General features: G+C 33.5%; 2 protein-coding genes across 2 annotated transcripts; both read left to right on the top strand.

The window, feature by feature from the left end:
- Positions 1-19: 19 nt before the first annotated feature.
- LOC132733711 (large ribosomal subunit protein uL3-like) lies at positions 20-7,252 on the top strand. The gene is made up of 7 exons (XM_060720388.1): positions 20-158; positions 296-488; positions 3,647-3,815; positions 4,502-4,637; positions 5,070-5,256; positions 5,468-5,826; positions 7,034-7,252. The coding sequence occupies exons 1-7, from the start codon at positions 156-158 to the stop codon at positions 7,235-7,237; spliced, it is 1,251 nt and encodes a 416-aa protein (XP_060576371.1). The 5' UTR covers positions 20-155; the 3' UTR covers positions 7,238-7,252.
- A 9,989-nt stretch (positions 7,253-17,241) lies between these two features.
- On the top strand, positions 17,242-21,130 carry LOC132733713 (uncharacterized). Its single transcript, XM_060720390.1, has 2 exons — positions 17,242-17,923; positions 18,874-21,130. The coding sequence occupies exon 2, from the start codon at positions 18,881-18,883 to the stop codon at positions 20,300-20,302; it is 1,422 nt and encodes a 473-aa protein (XP_060576373.1). The 5' UTR covers positions 17,242-17,923; positions 18,874-18,880; the 3' UTR covers positions 20,303-21,130.

Below are 21,130 nucleotides of genomic sequence, written 5' to 3'. Positions count from 1 at the left end.
ATAAAAGTTTATCAACGATTTATGTCAATAAATTCTTACAATAATGATAAAAAATGTTTTTTACGATATGAAACAATACCGTATATATTCTATTATAATTTTTCATTGTCGTAAATTTTGTACCAACAATCAGCCTTTTCCGTCGAGCAGGCAAGATGGTAGGTCGTGTACTTGTGCAGTGTAAATTAAATCTGAAAGAATCACTTCAATTTTCTGTTTGCGAGTAATAAAACTGTTTGAAATTTATTCTAAACCAATTAATTTTGTTTTTCCTTATGCTTTTGTTCATTTTTAGTCCCACAGAAAATTTTCTGCGCCCCGACATGGCTCTAAAGGGTTTCTTCCAAAGAAGAGATCAAGGAGACAGCGTGGTAAATGCAAGGCGTTTCCTAAGGATAACAAATCAAACCCGGTTCATCTTACAGCCTTCATTGGTTACAAGGCAGGAATGACCCACATTCTCCGAGAAGTTGATCGACCTGGCTCCAGTAAGTTCAATGTAGCAATGGTACATGAGATTTTTTATCAAAATTTCCAAGCTTTAAAGGTGTTACATGAATAGAACGATGCGTGATTATCAGGTCTAGGATTTCATGATATTTATGGACTGTCAGTAAATTTATGGATAGTCTATAAATTTAAAGATTTTTTAGTCCATAAATTTACAGATCCTCAATGTTAAATTTGCTATTTTTAGTTTTATACTAAAATCCGCAGCTTAAAATAAGTTGTTATAATGATTGTTTCTATTAACAAAGCTAATGAGATAAGTTTCATCTTTGTATGATGACTTTGAAATTTTTGTTAAAAGTGAAAATTGAAAGTCAACAAATTGTTCTGAATCTTATCATACTGTTACATTTAATCATATAATCAGTAAATTTATTCTTATTAGCCTGCGGTTTTTAATTTAATTACAACTTATACTATTTTCGCATTTAATGTCTATAAATTTACAGATAGAAAAATCTGTAAAATTATAGATGGTCCATAAATTTACAGACTGTCTGTAAATATCATGAAATCCTAGACCTGATTATGTCAAAAAAATTTACTTAAAAAAGAAATATTAAACACCTTTTTTTGGTGATTTTTTTTATTCGATCGCCAGACCTATTGGCTACATCCATAATTAGGGATTAAACGATGATCGAGTATAATCGATAATTGATCGTTTATAGGACCGATTAGCGATGATCGAATACAAAGTATATCAATAATCGCATTCATTGGTTAATTTATCTTTCTGCTGTTAACTTAATGTGACTCACTGGTATATTAACAACACTTAAATTCAAAAGAGCTTTGGTTACCCAATAATAATTTTCATAAAATGAAATGACTGAAAGCACTTTACTGGTGGGCCATTGAGGTTATAGTTGACAGTGAGGGCATTTCTAGTTTAAAGACATACTATACTCAAATTTGAAATTAGAAAATTGCTACACAGTCTATTTGTAAATATGAAATAAACATGTTGACTTCACACAAAGAAGATATGTATAAAATTATTCTACACACTAAAGATGGTTACAATATCAATATATAGTGTCATTAAAAAAACTGGCATTTTTGTTAATGACCAACTTCTCTTGTTCCCATACATAGCTTATTCATTCCTTTATTGGAATTGAGACATAATAATTTCATAGATATAATGATTTTATTTGATTAAAAATTTTTACTCAAGGATGAACATAAGCATGAGTAACTAGTTTATTTCAATTGATTAAGTGGTAGTTACACAAAATATAGAATATTAATGGAATTCTTATAAAAATTAAAGCATGATATATGCATTGTACACATTTACTTTGTTATCGTAAATGTTTCGATTATATAATCGATGATTGATCGAAAAAGGTTGTTCGATTATTTTCGATGATCGATTATGATTTTTGTCCGATTAAGAAACCCTATCCATAATCCTGGATTAGACAAGTTTTACTTCTGAAATATGCATTCTTGGATCCTACATATTACTGGACAAAATATGAAGTTTTTTTGCTGCAACTTTTATTTAAAATAATATTTCTTTTTTAGGCCATCCTTAAAAAAATGTTTGTTTGCAGTAACGCGACCGACTCACAAAATTTGCCCCTACTCAAAAGTTTTTTTCATGGTCTGGATAAAAAAATTATTTTTTTTGAATCAGAAAATTATGCCTTGTGCTTTGTTTTTGTTCTTTTAAAGGTTATTAGAAGAAATAAAATGTAGGTATTATTTAATTAGAATTCATTTATCAATTTATTAATTGTTACCAGATTATCAAAGCATAAATTGTCCAGCATTTTGAAATTCCATGTTTATTTGGGAGTACAGTTCAATAAAAAAAAAAAAAAAAAAAATCGACCTACCTACCCACCTTGAAAACTCTGGGTCGGGTTACTGCAAACAAACATTTTTTTAAGGATGGCCTTATTAAATAAAAAAGAATGGAATTTTACCCAAAAAATTTGGTTCTTAATACAAGTAAACATTACTTTATCAAACATGAAATAAATCATTTGAAAGTGAAAAAACAACTGACCAACAAATTGTTGTCTTAGAATAATTTGCTGGCAAAACGTCGTGGGTTTCCAGATTTACTTGGGGTCATATTTTTATTCGTCTAGCGAGCATTGCTACAATGGAATTTTGTTGGAAATCATAATCGGGCTAGTGAAAATGTCCTATCATTTGTAGAAAAAAAGAGATTTCTTTAAACTGTTTATTGAGCATTTTATAATTCACGAATTCGAAAACCTAGCTAAACGCCGCTCTTGGTACTTTCCTTACATAGCTCTGGGGAATTCACCTGATGGAGTGTAATAGCGAACTCGATGTTTTCGGCCTTTTTTAAAACAAAATTGAAATAAAACAGTTATTTCTTTATAAGAAAATAAATAAATATCATTGTATGAATAATTCCACACAAAAAATGAAGTAAATACGCAAGTTTACCCAGAAAATAACCTTATTTATTATGGAAGATTCCACTACGTCTGTTTTAATTTTATTGATTTTTATTATAAACAATTTATTTTTTGAAAAATTTGCAATAGATTTTAAAGGAATATTGATAATTTTCAAAAAACATCAATTTTTTTCACCTTAAACGGTAAAATAATGATAGAAAAATGGAAATATCATGTAACTGTGTAATGTACTTCATTTGGTGTAATTCCCCAGAGCTTAATCCGTAATGTACCGGAAAAACGGTGTTTAGCTAGGTTTTCGAAAAGGTCAATGTATATATATCATAATCGGAAAGAAAATATTTGGTTACTGTCACTTTTGTGAGATTTATTTCCATGAATTCTCTATCCAAAAATGAAAGTAACTGATTGCTCTGCTTTATTATCATATGGAGTATTTTCATTGGTCATGTGAAAACTTCAGATTAATGAAAATTCTCCGTACAAAAATAAAGGGGAGAGCACTCTGCTGCACCTGTTACTTCCATTACAATTAGGAATTTTACATTGTGAGCTTTGTTGTTATATGAATTTATGCTTACTTTCACTTTTGACCCACTTAGTGAAAACATAGCTGACAATGCTGTTGTACCTTAAAAATACAAAATTATTTCAAATCATAAAATTTATTTAGTGATTAACCATACAGTTTATGAGAAATTGAGTTACCAATAACACTTTTTTTATAGAGTCAAATAAGAAAGAAGTTGTTGAGGCTGTCACGATCGTTGAAGCACCACCTATGATGGTAGTTGGCTGCACTGGTTATATTGAGACTCCAAGTGGCCTTAGATCTTTCAAGACCATCTGGGCTGAGCATTTGAGTGAAGAATGTAGAAGAAGATTTTACAAGAACTGGTATATATATATATTTTGTACCTTAAGATCATTCTGTTATGTATGTAGAATTAAATAATGGCTGAAGTACAAAAAATGAATTGTGATCGGATTGCCATCATTTTTTCTATCAATAAAGAAAAAGAAGAGTATTGATTATGCAGCAATAATAAAGGCATGCCCAATGAAATATCGTGTGGTGATGTAAATAATTGGGCATTTCATCCCAATTTAGAAACATTTGCATAAAACTGACGAGTGGCTAGCAAGCTGATGCATTGTTGTATCTATCATATAGTAACTGCTACTACTAGTAATGTTGTTCAACAAAATCCTGAATACTGATTACTCTAGTGCAGGTAATCCAATGCCATGGACCATTTATAAAAAAATTATCTAAAGCACTGTGATGTTTTATTTTATTCTTAAGTACTTGTAAAATCTATTAGTCAATTTTACAATTTGTATTTTTCATGTCTAGTTATATTTTATTTAACAAGCTTCAGGACCGTCAGCCTCCTACTGACAGTTTTGTCAGTGAGGTTTTATTCTATTGTTTGCTCCTCCAGTCATTTTAGACTGTTGAGTGTTTGAAATGGTTCCTCTCGGCTGATATTTGTCGGCTTAATTGATGAACCTTGTGTCCATATTCTCCTCTCTTGATTTATCATGATGAGATTTGGGCATAAATTTCCCCCCTCGTAAAGGTACCGCTCCAAGAAGAAGGCATTTACCAAGGCTTCCCAGAAATGGAATGATGATGCTGGCAAGAAGGAGATTGAGAGAGACTTCAACAAGATGAAGAAATATTGTACTACCATCAGGGCTATCTGTCACACTCAGGTAAGCACAATATTTTGTTAGCATATTCTATCTGATTTAAAGTGAGATTCAAACACATGAAAACTAATGTCATTGAAATTGAATTACATGCCTATTGGTGAAATGTTCACTTGTATGTGGAAATTAGAAAGGTGATAGTAGTATTCTATTAAATTCATGAAGCTAATTATAGTCAGTTTAGCTTTTGCAAGTCAAATCTCTTACTCTAGTATAAATTACTGCTATCTAAATTCTGTCCGACATTGAAATTGGCCAAATGAGAGAAAATCTTGGCCAGAATTATTCCTGGATATAAATTAGAACATTGGAACTTTATAAGAATATCAATACCTTTGTAATTTGTTGTACAAATATTTTAGACAAACCAGAATTATTAACACTGATTTGCATATATATGAACAAGTAGTAAGTGTCTTTCAATGTATTTTACAGACCAAGTTGTTGAAGAAACGTCAGAAGAAAGCCCACATTATGGAGATCCAAGTTAATGGTGGAACTATTAGTGAAAAGGTAGACTGGGTGCGTGAACACATGGAGAAAAGTGTACAAGTCAAGAGTGTGTTTTCCCAGGATGAGAACATTGATATCATTGGTGTCACCAAAGGAAAGGGAGTGAAGGGTAGGTCAAATGAATTGTATTGCTGAGTAAAATATTTAATTTGCACTTTGCAGATCATCTTAATTGTAGCAGCATTATTATTTCAGTAACCAGAGTTCATTTTCTGAACAGTTGGTTAAATTGTTCTTATAAATTTCAATGTAAAATGTTAAGTTAGCTTTCAGTTAAACTGTTCTTGAGTAAAGGAAATTTTTATATTTGATATCATTAGGTGTAACTTCAAGATGGCACTGCAAGAAACTACCAAGGAAGACACACAAGGGTCTTAGAAAGGTTGCTTGTATTGGAGCATGGCATCCTAGCCGTGTACAGTTCACTGTAGCTCGTGCTGGTCAGAAGGGTTACCATCATCGTACTGAAATCAACAAGAAGATTTACCGCATTGGAGATGGAATCCACACCAAGGATGGCAAAGTTGTGAAGAACAATGCTGCCACCGAGTATGACCCTACAGACAAAACAATCACACCCCTTGGTGGCTTCCCTCATTATGGTGAGGTCAACAATGACTTCCTCATGATCAAGGGATGCTGTGTTGGGCCTAAGAAACGGGTTCTTACTCTAAGAAAGGTAACCATTAACATGATTTAAATATTTTTTATAACGAGGCTTTTTTCACATGCTTTACCTTAAATTTTGGGAAATTTTTTTATTTTTGCCTAAAAGGGTAGAAGAATCTTAATTGAAAGATAGGAGAAAGGTGCAAAAAAATTTCTTGTGGGGAAGCAGCATACGGCCACTTCTACAGCAGTAGAAAAACACCCTGATTTACAAATGTAGCATACTATATGATGAAGCACATGGTACATCCCCCTGCCAGGGGATGCATGACAACATGGTTGATTATAACCCCATGCTGCCTTCCTTCTGATGGTTGTTACTAATTCAGTTTTTAGCTGATTTGTGTACATTTGTTTATATTTACATAAGCATTGACTTTAAGAACTTTGCCACATTCTGTAATTTTGTTTGTAATATGAAAACAATTTTATCTACACGATAAAGTGTTTGTTATTTACAAATGCCACATACTATATGATGAAGCACATGGTACATCCCCCTGCCAGGGGATGCATGACAACATGGTTGATTAAAACCCCATGCTGCCTTCCTTCTGATGGTTGTTACTAATTCAGTTTTTCACTCTTTGAAAATGATTAATGGACATTTATTTAAATTGTGGTACATGTAAACATATTCAAGAGATCGGGAAAGAATTTTTGCAAATTAGACTATGATGCCACCTGTAACAATGTTTCAAATACACCTATTTACATAATAGGCATTAAGATTTGATGGTAAATAACTGTAAATTTACTGTCTGCAAAAATAATTCAAAACTTAAATCTATTCAAACAGCAGCAATAAGATATAAATAAAAATCCTAGTTGAATCTTTTTACAAGAGTGCGACCTAAAAAATCCATTGTTAAAACATCCAATACAAATTATCAACATTGTTTTCCGATTGCTGCCATGTATAAAATCACACTGCCAGTAATGGTAGCCTTTTATGGATGTATGGTCTCTTTGATAAATCAAGCAACCTGATGTGGTATTGAAGGGCTATCTGTGGAACTTAAAACAATGCCCAAGTTATGACACTTTCCCGATCTCTGAATTCTAGAATTTTGTTTTTAGTTTGAAAAAAGAAAATTTAATCTGGTTGATTTACCTTTGATGCTTTCCTTGTGATGGGTTTTTTTCTTCAGTTTAAATGTATTATCACATACAAAAAGATGCATAATAAATTAATTTTTTTTTTGATTTTTTTTTAGTCGTTGCTGAAGTCACACAGGAGAAGACAGATGGAGAAGATTACTCTGAAGTTCATCGATACTTCCAGCAAGTTTGGTCATGGACGTTTCCAGACAATCGAGGAGAAGAGAACCTTCATGGTAAGCTTGATCAACCAAATTTGCTGCAATTTATTTCTAGCAACATTTTATTATCATAAATACAATCTTTTAAGTTTTGGTTAGGTTTTTTATACATTAAAGTTAACTTACTTGTTACATAAATGATAAATTAACAGTGAATAATGGCATTAAAGGGAGACACAGGCAAAAATTTTCTTTTTGAATTTTGCATTCATCATTCTGTAAATGTCCTGAGAAAGAATAAAATGGTGGTTTCCTAACATGACTTGCGTTGGTCAGGTTAGAACGTTAAGATTTAACAGTAGTTGTCACAGTGAACTTTAGAATAGTTTAAGAACATGTCAAATGAATGGCTTAGACTGGTTTCAATCATGCAATATCCACAATATTAATTCCAGGGTTTGTTCAAATCACATGACTTGTTTTAAATCTATTCTGTTGGGGTCTTAATTTTGTTCAACATATATCACGCTTCAAACCCAAAATATATAGCATTTTTACAGAAATTCATGCTGGGACTTTTAAAAGTCATTTTAGCGTGAATTTGATAGTTTTGTCATTAATTTGCCCGAGTATCCCTTTAATAACTGAATTAGAGTTGAAGAAATTGTGATGAAACACATGGTACATCCCCCTGCCAGGGGATGCCTGACAACATGGTTGATGAAACACCCATGCTGCCTTCCTTCTGATAATCTCTTGCTATATTTATGATGCATGAATTTTGTTTAAAGTTGATATGCAGTTTGATGTAATCTGAAATCAGTGTGAAATTTTAAAACAGTGTTAAAAATATGCATTTTAAAATTTTATACGGGGCCCATTAAAGAAGGGCTGTAAAGACCGGGGTAACCTAATGTGTCTTGAAAACTTTGAATTTTTGATGAAACCCGGGGAAAAAAAATGAAGAAAAAAAATTCCACTTTATTTGTTTTTTCTTAACCCAAAAATTTCAATGCTTGTAGTAGTACATGTGCACATGTGTTTTTGGTTTCCTTTGCTGACTGGACAAGGTTGTCGACTTAAAACCACTTGCCCCTCATTGCTGTGGTTTTGAATCCTGCCTAGGACTTCCAATTCTTTCAAGGGAAGAAGCTAAAACATGGGTGGTTTTACTCTGGTGCCAGAATTAATACACAGATACGCACTTAAGTCTTTTAAGACTTTACACATTACTGTATTTGCTCACTGATAGTACAAATTTATGGTCATTCAGAAGTCGGACTTCAGCGTGTCTGAGCACTCGGTGCTCAAGGGTGAGGTTCCATGCTAAATTCTGGTTGCTAGGCAACCAAAAGAAAACTTAAAAAATCTATTGAAGAGCTAGAGCTTAGATATTTAGCACAAGATATTTAAAAAATCTGTTCAAAAGGGTCAAATTGGCACCAGCCGAGGGGGTCATTGATTTTCCTTTCATGTCTATAGTAAAATAAAAACTTCGCTTAGATTTTTAGCATGAAATATCTTCTAGTGGTTGACTAGTTTGGTCATTAGATAATCCCTGGGATCAAAATTGGCTCGCCCCAGGGGATTGATTTTCCTTGTAAGGAGCTTGAAGGGATCACTTCAAGTTATTTTTCCTTTTATGTATATAGTAGACCTCAAAATTTCAGTGTACTAGAGAGCTAAAGCTTAGTTTTCATAGCAGCCATTGACTTAACTGATTAAATTTTCATTGTAACTAGAGACGCGTACATGGCCGAATGGTTAAGGTCGTTGACTTCAAACCATTTGCCCCTCACCGCTGTGGGTTTGAATCCCGACAGGGACTTTGGCTTCTTTCATGTGAGGAAGCTATCCAGCTAGCTTACGGAATGTCGGTGGTTCTACTCTGGTGCCCGTTCGTGCCTGAAATAATGCATGGAAGGGAACCTTGGGTCTTCCTCTACCATTAAAGCTGGAACGTCGCCATATGACCTATATGTCTGTGTGACGTAAAACCCAATCGAACAAACTAGTGACTACCATAGCAAACACTATCCCCCATAGCAACAAATCTTCCATTGGATTTCATAGCAGGCACTGACTTATTGAAACTATTTATTAGTCCCCTACCGGTTTACCGGAGGGGACTTTAGGTTTACCCTCCGTCCGTCCGTCCACAAAACTGGATCCCGCGATAACTTGAAAAGTACTGAAAATATTTTTATGAAACTTGGTATATGGATAGATGGCAGTATGGAGATTATGCACGTCTTTTTCTTTTCTTCCTATGTTGAAAATTCTGGTTGCTATGGCAACAAATAGGCTAAAAATATGGCAAATTTTACACATAAACTGGATCCAGTGATAACGCAAAAAGTACTGGAAATATTTTTATAAAACTTGACATATGGGTAGATGGCAGTCTTGGAATTATGCACGTCTTTTTCTTTTCTTCCTATGTTGAAAATTCTGGTTGCTATGGCAACAAATAGGCTAAAAATATGGCAAATTTTACACATAAACTGGATCCAGTGATAAAGCAAAAAGTACTGGAAATATTTTTATGAAACTTGACATATGGGAAGATGGCAGTCTTGGAATTATGCACGTCTTTTTCTTTTCTTCCTATGTTGAAAATTCTGGTTGCTATGACAACAAATAGGCTGAAAATATGGCAAATTTTACACAAACTGGATCCAGTGATAAAGCAAAAAGTACTGGAAATATTTTTATGAAACTTGACATATGGGTAGATGGCAGTCTTGAGATTATGCACGTCTTTTTCTTTTCTTCCTATGTTGAAAATTCTGGTTGCTATGGCAACAAATAGGCTAAAAATATGGCAAATTTTACACATAAACTGGATCCAGTGATAACGCAAAAAGTACTGGAAATATTTTTATAAAACTTGACATATGGGTAGATGGCAGTCTTGGAATTATGCACGTCTTTTTCTTTTTCTTCCTATGTTGAAAAATTCTGGTTGCTATGGCAACAAATAGGCTGAAAATATGGCAAATTTTACACATAAACTGGATCCAGTGATAAAGCAAAAAGTACTGGAAATATTTTTATGAAACTTGACATATGGAAAGATGGCAGTCTTGGAATTATGCACGTCTTTTTCTTTTCTTCCTATGTTGAAAATTCTGGTTGCTATGACAACAAATAGGCTGAAAATATGGCAAATTTTACACAAACTGGATCCAGTGATAAAGCAAAAAGTACTGGAAATATTTTTATGAAACTTGACATATGGGTAGATGGCAGTCTTGAGATTATGCACGTCTTTTTCTTTTCTTCCTATGTTGAAAATTCTGGTTGCTATGGCAACACATAGACTGAAAATATGGCAAATTTTACACATAAACTGAATCCAGTGATAACTCAAAAAGTACTGGAAATATTTTTATGAAACTTGACATATGGGAAGATAGCAGTGTTGAGATTATGCATGTCTTATCTGTTCTTCCTATTTTGAAAAAATATCAGTTGCCTTGGCAACAAATAGGCTTTAAACATGGCAAATATAACAATATTTGTGATTAGTCAAAAAGAGCTGAAAATTTTTATGAAATTGCATCTTTAATTCAAGAGTTATCTCCTCTTTAAGAATTCTGCTTTTAAAATGTTATATTTTGGTAACAGGGATGTTTCAAATATTAACTTTAGAGTGTCCTTCAGTCCGTCTGTCTGTCTGTTCATAAAAACTGTTTCCTGTGATCACTTTTAAAGAACTTTTCCAACAAGTTTACTTAAAATAGAGAAAAATTGAAACATAAGTGAATGGCCAATGGCCCTTCAGAATGTTGATGGGGTTCTTACCGGTAGGGGACTTATGGATTGCTTGCAATACTATGATAATTGCTTGTTTTGTATGGCAACCAGTGACTTTTGTAATTGTTTTCTCTTGGCAATAACAACCAGTTATATATTTACATTTGCACTATTTCAGATACAAATATGAACTTTGTGATCTCAGTTTAAGATAAAAGATTTCATATCTGCTAAAAGAAAATGGGTCACAAAATCTAGGCCACCTGATATCAAAGTTCAATTTTACAACTGAAACTGTGCACATGGTCAAAATTTCATTGCTGTACATCAAAGGACAAGAAAGTAGGTCACTGTCCCCTTGGGCAAGACTAAATTTTGATCAAAGGTTTTAATTCAAAACAATCTTGATAAAAGTCCACCAAACAACGTTTCATGTCAAATATCTTAGCTGTAGCTTTATCCAATTCAGAAAGCATTTGTTTCAGTTTCTATTTTTACTATGTACATAATGAAAATCAATGCCCCACCCCCGGACAGGGCCAATTTTGACACGGGAGGGGAAAAATTTGAAAAACTTTGGTAGAGGACCTAAACATCAAAGCTCTAAAGGCGACATATAGGGATCACTTCGCCGTCGTCTGTCTGTCCGTCCATCACAAAACTTGTCCGGACTACTCCTTATAAACTACAGGTGCAATTTCATCCAAACTTTACAGGAATAATAATATCTGTCATATTTTGCAGTTCGGATCGGAATATCCGTCCCGAGGTGACCCGCCCATTGGGCGGTAACGAGGCTTGCCGAGTTACCGCCCATGGGCGGGTGACCGAGGGACGGATATTCCGATCCGAACCGCAAACATATGTCAGATATTTTTTCTTGCATATTCTACTATATGCCAATATATTTTAAATTCTTTTTCTTTATTTTCAATGAAAATTTATATCATTACAACCGTAACTATTTTCTTACAACAGCGTATGAATTACAAAATCATTTATAACGGTAAAATGACGTCATCTTTATCGTGCCATTGTACAGCACGCGACTCATCTGGAACCCCCCATGCCAGATGAAATTTCCGGCATGGGTAAAACTAACGGAAACGCCAGTCTGATATGCAAGAATGATCGGTACCAAGTCTAGTTGTGCATATTGTCAGCATTTTCCGGATCAATGATTTTTGTCAGAGTTATGGGCCTTTAATAATTTTTAATTTTAAAGTTTGTCCGGACTACTTCTCTTATACCACTAATGCAATTTCAATGAAACTTTACAGGATTGATCTGTAGATCAAGTCCTTGCGCATATTGCACGGGTTTTTCAGTTGAATGATTTTTGGCCGAGTTATGGCCCTTAGATAAAAAGGTGGGTTTTTTCTGTGTTGCCAGATACACAAAAGCTTGTCCGGACAACTCATTAACTACTGGTGCAATTTCATCCAAACTTTACAGGAATGATCAGTACCAAGTCTAGTTGTGAAGATTGTCAGCATTTTCTGGTTCAATGATTTTTGTCAGAGTTATTGCCCTTTAATAATTTTTATTTTTAAAGTTTGTCCGGACTACTTCTCTTATAACACTAATGCAATTTCAATGAAACTTTACATGCAATTTCAATGAAACTTTACAGGATTGATTTGTAGCTCAAGTCATTGCGCATATTGCACGGGTTTTCCGGTTGAATGATTTTTGGTCGAGTTATGGCCCTTTGATAAAAAGGTGTTTTTTTCTGTGTGTTGCCAGATACACAAAAGCTTGTCCGGACTACTCCTCATAAACTACTGGTGCAATTTCATCCAACCTTTACAGGAATGATCAGTACCAAGTCTAGTTGTGCATATTATCAGCATTTTCCCGTTCAAGGATTTTTGTCAGAGTTATGGCCCTTTAATAATTTTTATTTTTAAAGTTTGTCCGGACTACTTCTCTTATACCACTTATGTAATTTCAATGAAACTTAAAAGGATTGATCTGTAGCTCAAGTCCTTGCGCATATTGCACGGGTTTTCTGGTTGAATGATTTTTGGCCGAGTAATGGCCCTTTGATAAAAAGGTGTTTTTTTTCTGTGTGTTGCCAGATACGCAAAAGCTTGTCCGGACTACTCCTCATAAACTACTGGTGCAATTTTATCCAAACTTTACAGGAATGATCAGTACCAAGTCTAGTTGTGCACTGTCCGTCTGTCACAAAATTTGTCCCAACATGAAATTGGCCATCATGAGGCGACACATGTGATTACTGATCGCTCTTGTTTACTATAAAATTATGTACACCAGGGCTATAATTAGAAAATCTTGGTAGAGGTTCACTACGCAAAGTCTCGTGCCAAATATTTAACCTCTAGCCTAAATGTCAATTCGGAGTAGAAGATTTTTCAAGTTTTTACTTAAAAACTATCGCCTCTGGGACAGGGCAAAGGGGTATAATTTAAACAACTTGGTAGAGGACCCATAGATGATATTTTATATCAAAGCTCTAAGCCTTGTACCTTCAGACAAGATTTTTTAATTACATAGTGAAAATCAATGACCTCCGGGGTGTGGCTAATTTTGACCCCAGGGCTATAATTTGTACAATCTTGCTAGAGGTTCATTACACAATGTTTCATGCAAAACATCTAACCTCCAGCCTTTGTCAATTTAGAGAAGACGAGAAGGTTTTTTCGGTTTTTACTATATACATAAAAGGAAAACTTATGACCCCCAGGGCGGGGCTAATTTTGACACTAGAGGCAAAATTTGAACAATTTTGGTAGAGTACCTATGGCTGATATCAAACCTCTAAGCATTGTACCTCCAGACAAGAAGGTATAATTTTTGACTATACGTACATATAGTACATATAGAAAATCAATTACCCCGTGGCGGGGCCAATTTTGACCCCAGGACTATAATTTGAATAATCTTGGTAGAGGTCTACCAGACAATGCCTTATGCAAAATATCTAAGTTCTTGGCCTATTGGGTCTTTACAAGAAGATTTTTTAAATTTATTCTTATAATTCCTTTTGGTTGCCATGGCAAAACACATACAAACACACAGGTGAATCGCTATATGCCATCCGCATTGCAGATGCTGCGGTGGCATAAAAAAGGGTTACAACACCATGAAGGATAATTGATTGTCCGTCGGGGAAGGTTTCAACCGGTTGCAGCACTCCTTCGTTTAGCGTAAGGTCTTCAGCGTACCCGCTTATATACTATGACGTGACGTGAACAGATGAAAAACAAAAATGTTAAATAGCGACTTTTAAAGTTTTGGAAACCAATGTTATTGCACGAGGGTGATCTGAAGTGACGTTAGGTTGAGGAAAATAGCGGAGATGTTCCAATTGGAAAACCTTGATGTCATTTAAGCGTTACACTGCTCATATTTGTGGGTTTTGTACTATAATGTTTTATGCTCTCAGGTACATATTAACTTAAATCCTTCTTCGGATATGCTTGTTTAAGAAAATGGATTAGTTATAAGATTGGTCATGACAGCTTCCAGCTTTATGCGAGACAATTCTTCAACATGTATAAGGATTATGACTTGACACATGTCAACTGTTCACTGTAAAACGAACGAACAAGGTCATGCTCACACTGAGGTCAAAGGCAGCGAAACTACATGCATTGAGAGATTTTGAATAATTGGCACGAAACTCACATAAATGTTTTTCAAAGCCGACATATAACACAGTTAAATCATTAAACATACATTCTTAATAAATGCACATTGATAACGAAATAATCCACCATATAATAATGATTATTGCACCACAACTGAGAACTTTTGTTGACTACATGTATATGGAAATAAAAGAGCATATAAGCGAAAAACATAATCTAGAGGAAGGAAATAGTCAGAAAAACTATAAAAGAGTAAGCAAGTTTGTCCAGTATGCCAAAAAAGCATTAAACACATTCTTCTAATGCATACTCACGGGCCACAAATTTGGATATGTTCCATGAAATATGATTGTACATTTCTCTCCCTTGTGAGTTAAGATAGCCTCCTACAACTCGCTCTATTATTTGATCAGATGGAATTATCAGATTCTACCCGAATACCCCACTCTTACCTGAAATGCCTGTAGATTAAAAAATGTCGAAGTGAACTTGTTACTGTACGCATCATTAAAGGACAAAATGCATTTTCAATGAATAAGACAATCATCAAAACACAAAATTTTGTCATGATGTCTTTACAGTATGTACAGGTATGAGGCTTAATTCTATTTTATTGTCATATCAGTGTTATTTGTGCTGTGCGGAGGCCGTAAAAAGTTGCCACGTACATTTTAATCAAAGATAATCCTCTAGTCATCATTAGGATAGATATATTTATTTCAGTACTATGTAATAACACTGTAACATATCCAATACATGATAAAACAGTATAGCATCGATAAGAAATGAACCAACATCAAAGACATCATACCTAAGGTAGCGCAAGAAAGAGGTAGCTTCAAAAACCACAGACTCGATCAAACGGAGCCTGCAACATTTTCAATATTGCCGTTTTGGGCGTTCTTTATCTTTATTTTATTGACGTACGGCAGGATCAATTGTAGCCTTATCTGATTAATTCATAAGTGCGTGAATGCCAACTTAAATGCAACCAATGTAATAATCCCTGAATGTTTACATTTAAAGCTTTATTTGTTCAGATAACGTTTTAATTGAAATTTCATTCGCACTAAACAAACTTGCAGAAACCTTATCAGTTAAATATATATTCATGTTTTCAATTAATGTTCAGTACTGACAGTAACCAGAGCTATAATCAGGTTAATGACTTATCAGTTAAACTTATTGAAATACGTCGATGTTTTATCATTTCAATTGTTAACCTACCTATAGTACCGTACCACCGTCTTAGTACAAGTTTGATAACACAGTTTTAATGAAGTTCTCTTTTGTGAGTAGCATATGTAGTCTGCTTATGGCAGGTGTTTTAATGGTTTAAAACTTTATTTTAATGATTGACAACATTTGCTTTATGTTTTGTGATCGATTGGAGTTTCTGTATTGCTCCGAAACAATGGCATGTTGCTTTGTTAATTTAAATTTAGACAGGTGTAAATGGCGACGCACTACGGTCATACTAAAAATATTTTTGCAAAGCAAATTAATGTTGAAAGCCCATTGTGCCTCAGAAATCAATTTTATTTCCCAAAAACTTAGTATTTTTGAAATCTTGTTACTTGTAAATTATAGTGAACTATATATATAGTATTTTGTATGAAAGTCAAAATACTTCCTTGTTTACATTTTTGTTACCTTTACCACTTCGGCGCAATTGTGTTTAGTTTTTAAACTTTTAACATGAACTTAATCCACTGTTAAAACGTTAATTACTAAACACATTATTTTTACCTTCGGACTATAATCCTAAACCAGGCCCTTGACATAGAGCTTGTTCTTGTTGGTCTTTACAAAACTTATACATGCATATTATATTTCACGCCCTTTTAATTAATACATAGAGGATATTCAAGTTTTTCCTATAAATACATGATTTATTTTCATCGAGTGGTATGAAAATAAATATTTCATGAGTGGCGGTAGCCACGAGTAAAATATGATAATTTTCATGCCACAAGATGAAAATAAATCATGTATTTATAGATAAAACTTGAATTTTCTGTTTATTATATACATTGCTCTTTATGACGTTAAAATTGGAAAAAATTTCCCTTAAAGTTTGCGTAATGGCAGAATTTAATAGAAAGTAGTCCGGCTAGATACCAGTGAAAATACGGAAAATATGTTTCACTGCAGTGAAAAAAAAAATTACAGTGAAAATACGGAAAATGAAAATACGCATTTTATTTAATTAATATTTCTCAATATTTCATTTATAAGTATATAATAAATAATTTTAGGGTCTCGAATATTATATATTTAAATCGCGATTTCTTGCCCAGGAGTTAGGTTTGGAGTTTTTTTGTTTGTTTTTTTGTAACTCTTAACATTTCAGTTTAATTTCTTTTCTTTTTTTCTACATTGTGAACATATATTTTGGAATAAGCTTTCGACTGATTAAATATATCTTAAATGTAAATGTAAATGAAATTTTGTTATTTAGTGCGAAAATAGTAAAGAAAATTATCTTATTTAAACTCATTTGAGAGGAAACAAAGTACTAATTAAAGAACCACAGACCTAAAAGATGAACACACTCGGTGACAACTTAGATCGGAAAGTGTTCAATGTATTTGACAAACATAAGGTAAACTGAAAAATTCCAGATGAAACCAAAGTCGAACGTACTTATAGCCTGTTTCGCATTTGTGAAAGAAAACATTGTTCTATTTGTTTAAACTTTAACCTTTTAACAAAAGTCTGATTATTTCGTTTGCAGTATACATATTTGCACTTTTAGCTCTTGGTTCTTTTTAGTCTGGAGTGGTCAAGAAACCAGTGTTAATTTGAGCATTAATCTTCTTAATGTAATAATATTTGCCAAACACTAAACTAGACTGGCCTAAAAAATGAGGGTAAATTATCCCTTCAGCAAATAGAAATAGTTAATGGTATTAACCTAATCACTTTTGCTTAACATTGGAATCAATACCGAATTCTTGATCAGTTTAATGTACGGTAGAATTGAATTAAGTTGTTATCTCCGCCCGTATCGATAATAAAACCGTGTCATAATTTGAAATCGCGAGACGTATCTCAATTTCACAATGTTAGATACCTCGGATTTCAGGGTGTACATTTATTAATTTGTTTCCGATTTACATTTCTTATCGACCTGAAGAAATTAGTGTATTCCGAAAGTTTTCATTTCTAAATTTAATTAATGTGCTCTGGCTATAATTTAATGGATACGTGCGACACCGTTAGAAGTCTTCTTTGAGGATTTATAAAGGATTGTCTCTTTTTATTTTCACTCTAGACGTCAGTGTTGATAAATAAATTAATAATGAGTAATGTTTATTTAGCAGATTACTTTCTTCATTGACTTTCGCAAGATTTGGTTGGACACAATTCTTCTGGCTAAACATGATATTTTCGTGAATTTTAAACATTGTAAAATAATTAGATTCATTTGGTGTACAGTATAAGAAAGGATCGTCTCATATTTATTGTAAGTATAACTTCATATCTTTAAAAAAATATAGTTCATTTTCAGTTTTATGAACCATATTTCTACGTGATGAAGAAGTTGTAGTTAGAACTAAAATATAGTAATTATAAAATACCAGTTTAGATCTAAATAAAAGCTCCAAGTTTATTTTGGAAATTCAATTGAATTATTTAAGGAGATTATAAGTACTTAAATGATCAATGTTGACAATAGCTAACTTTTTTTTTTGCTTTAACATAACTACACCTAGGTATATTTATCAATGCGTTTTTACTTTCTATACTGTATTATCCTCGACTAATTGCCCTTCAGAACTATAGGAAAAAGACATGTAAGACGGTCGTACAAACGTAGTCTAGCATAGCAAAAGTTTAATGGAAAACTCGAGTATAACCATTCAACTTGCAACGATACAAATTATTTGATATAAAATGAATGTTAGATGGAAGTCAAGTATAAATCGAAGTATTCAAAGATTTTAGTATACCGTGGGGATTTTCTTCGGCAATATTTCTGTTATTAATTAAGGTTGAGCAGTTAATGTGTTATTCATAAATAACTAATAGTTGTAACATAGCTACTTGAAATGTAAATTTTTTGTTAGGATAGAATATGAAACGTAAGTCTGGGTGAAATTAAAACATGTTCCAAGGCGACACTGATTCACGATACTGTTCCGAAAACTAATAGTATGGAAAATGATTGGGAATATGTCATTTTGCCAGCTTTGTTATATACATAAAAGAATAAAGAACTATATATCATATACTGCCAGGTATAATGCCCTGGGCGATGATAGGATTGGCAATGTAATTTGTTACAATGTATTATATACGTTCTTTTTTTTCAGATTATTTTGTTACCTTAATTGTAATAAAAATCTTATAAAACACAGTAAACAATAAGGCATTTAGAAACTTGACTGATAAAACATGTTTTTCTATCTTTAGCTGCAAGATGGTTTTTCGCGAAGAAACAATGGTACAGGTGCGTTCATTTGTGGACAAACTTGAAAATGAACCACGGCGCCACTCGGAGGTTCTTGAATCTGAAATATTTCGGGACGCTGCTCACTCTGTTCAGGATATCCCAACTCAACCACCCGTTAAAGTTTCTCGACAAACCAAGTCTTGTCTGGCAAGTGGACTGTTTCATAATGTATATAAAGGAAGAATGCGGAAAGTGAAATTCCTGTTAGACAATGGTTTGAATATAAACGCCAAGAATGACTACGGATTTAGTGTACTTATTGCTGCCTTGCACATAGAAAATGTAGCAAAACGCAGTAGAATGTTTCAGTTTTTGTTAGAAAATGAAGCTGATCCATTGCAAAAGGACCCGAAGCACAAAAGAAATGCATTAGCATGGGCGTGTGTATTAGGTAGAGACGAACAGGCAAATATCCTTTTAGATAATTTTATGGGAGAATTCGACTTTCATGAAAAAGACAGAGAGGGAATGACAGCCCTTCATCTTGCCACACAAGCCGGACGTACAGAAATAGTGAAGACTTTAGTTAGAGAAATGACAAAGTACGGGACATCCGTTGATGTCCCTGATAATATTGGCTTAACACCATATTTACACGCTAAGAGGCTAGGGTTTGGCCTCATTGCGGATATCCTTAAAGTTGAAGGAGGTGCATGCGAAGGTCAGGGGGATATATACTCCTTTAAGAAAGCTGACGAGTGGAGAAAAATTGGAATAAAGGAAAGGAATGAGGAAGTACGCATGCGTCGAAACACGCTGTACGAGCATGCTGCCATTGCTGGCAGTGCCCGAATGTTAATGGAATTTGAGGGACCTGGCTATGAAATAATCACAATGCCTACACCTAAAGTTCGGAAAAGACCAAGTCAAAGGTCAAAGTCAACAGGTGACTTTGAAACAATCGATACCGAATCATCAAAAGCTGTAAGAATAATGTCACCAAAATCTCAAGTATATACACCTGTTGGCAAACACGATAAATCCCCGAGAATGCAAAGCAGAATGTACATGGACAGTCCAGATGGTTCACCAAGGTTGGATACAATGTCTCTTATACAAATGCGAGAACCAAGAAAAGGTATGGCGCCAAAACAGTTTCATTCATCTCAGGTAGATACAAACAAAGCGAATGAATACAAACATATATTGGGTGATTTAACCACTATGATGGACTATTTGTCAATGCAGCAATCGAGATCATTCCGACGTTCAGTACCACCCATGAAAATAAACCGAGAAGAGTCCACTACGGGCCCGAAACGAAGTACACTTGCTATTCTCTTTGGTAAAAATAAACGAGGCAGAAAATCTCCAAAATGTTCAGGGAAAAAAGATAAGCATGGCCCAGGCAGCGGAGGGAAAGATAAAAGACATGGGAAAGCTAAATAAGAATCTATAAATAAATTGATTCATATAAATTATGACAAATACCATACTCTTGACAATTGGGAAGAGGGAGATTAATTAAGTCATATATAGAGAAACACTACAAAAGATCGATATAGTACGTTTTAAGGACGTGAAGTTATGAATATTTAGACATATAAAGACGTCAACGACTTGTCTTAAATATATGCACAAGGTATTTTATACGAAAGTCCTTATAATTTATTATTAACAATTCAATCATTTTTATCGTAAGTCTACTTTATTTTCTCAATAAGAACGACAGCTACCACATTTAACGATCAAAAATTAATCTTTTTCTTGAACGGTTTTCAAATTGAAATTATCTAAAGATTAAATAAATAAAACATGGGGTTAAACTCCAGTTAAGCCAGTTTTAAAGCGGATTTATCAAGTTTCTGTTTGGATTCGTTTCTCCCATGTCCATATATGAACACCGACCGTGTAATTAAATCTTTAAAGTGGCTATTTGATGCCTATAAAGTATAAACATACTTTTTCCCTCAAGAAGTGGCGGCAACAAGGAGCTTCTTCAAAATACGTGTGACTGAACTTTTACTGTTCGAGTAAAATAATCCTCTAGACATGTTTACGTTATAGTCAATATGTACTTACACTTTAAAGCTTGGTAAATATTGAATCTACTGTATTTCCCATAAGGTCGGGCGTATATGGAAACTGTATTAATTTTTATTATCATTGCTACTATTGAAACAATAAGTAATGTTGTATAGTATATATTGTAATTTATTGTAAAGTTTTCATGAATATTTATATCATACATTGTATATATGCAACAAATAAAAATAT

The sequence above is a fragment of the Ruditapes philippinarum genome, unplaced genomic scaffold (assembly GCF_026571515.1).
Source record: "Ruditapes philippinarum isolate M1 unplaced genomic scaffold, ASM2657151v2 ctg802_1_1_1_1, whole genome shotgun sequence".
NCBI lineage: Eukaryota > Metazoa > Mollusca > Bivalvia > Venerida > Veneridae > Ruditapes > Ruditapes philippinarum.
Note: the sequence above shows the minus strand (reverse complement) of the source record. Positions and strands in the feature narration are given on the sequence as shown.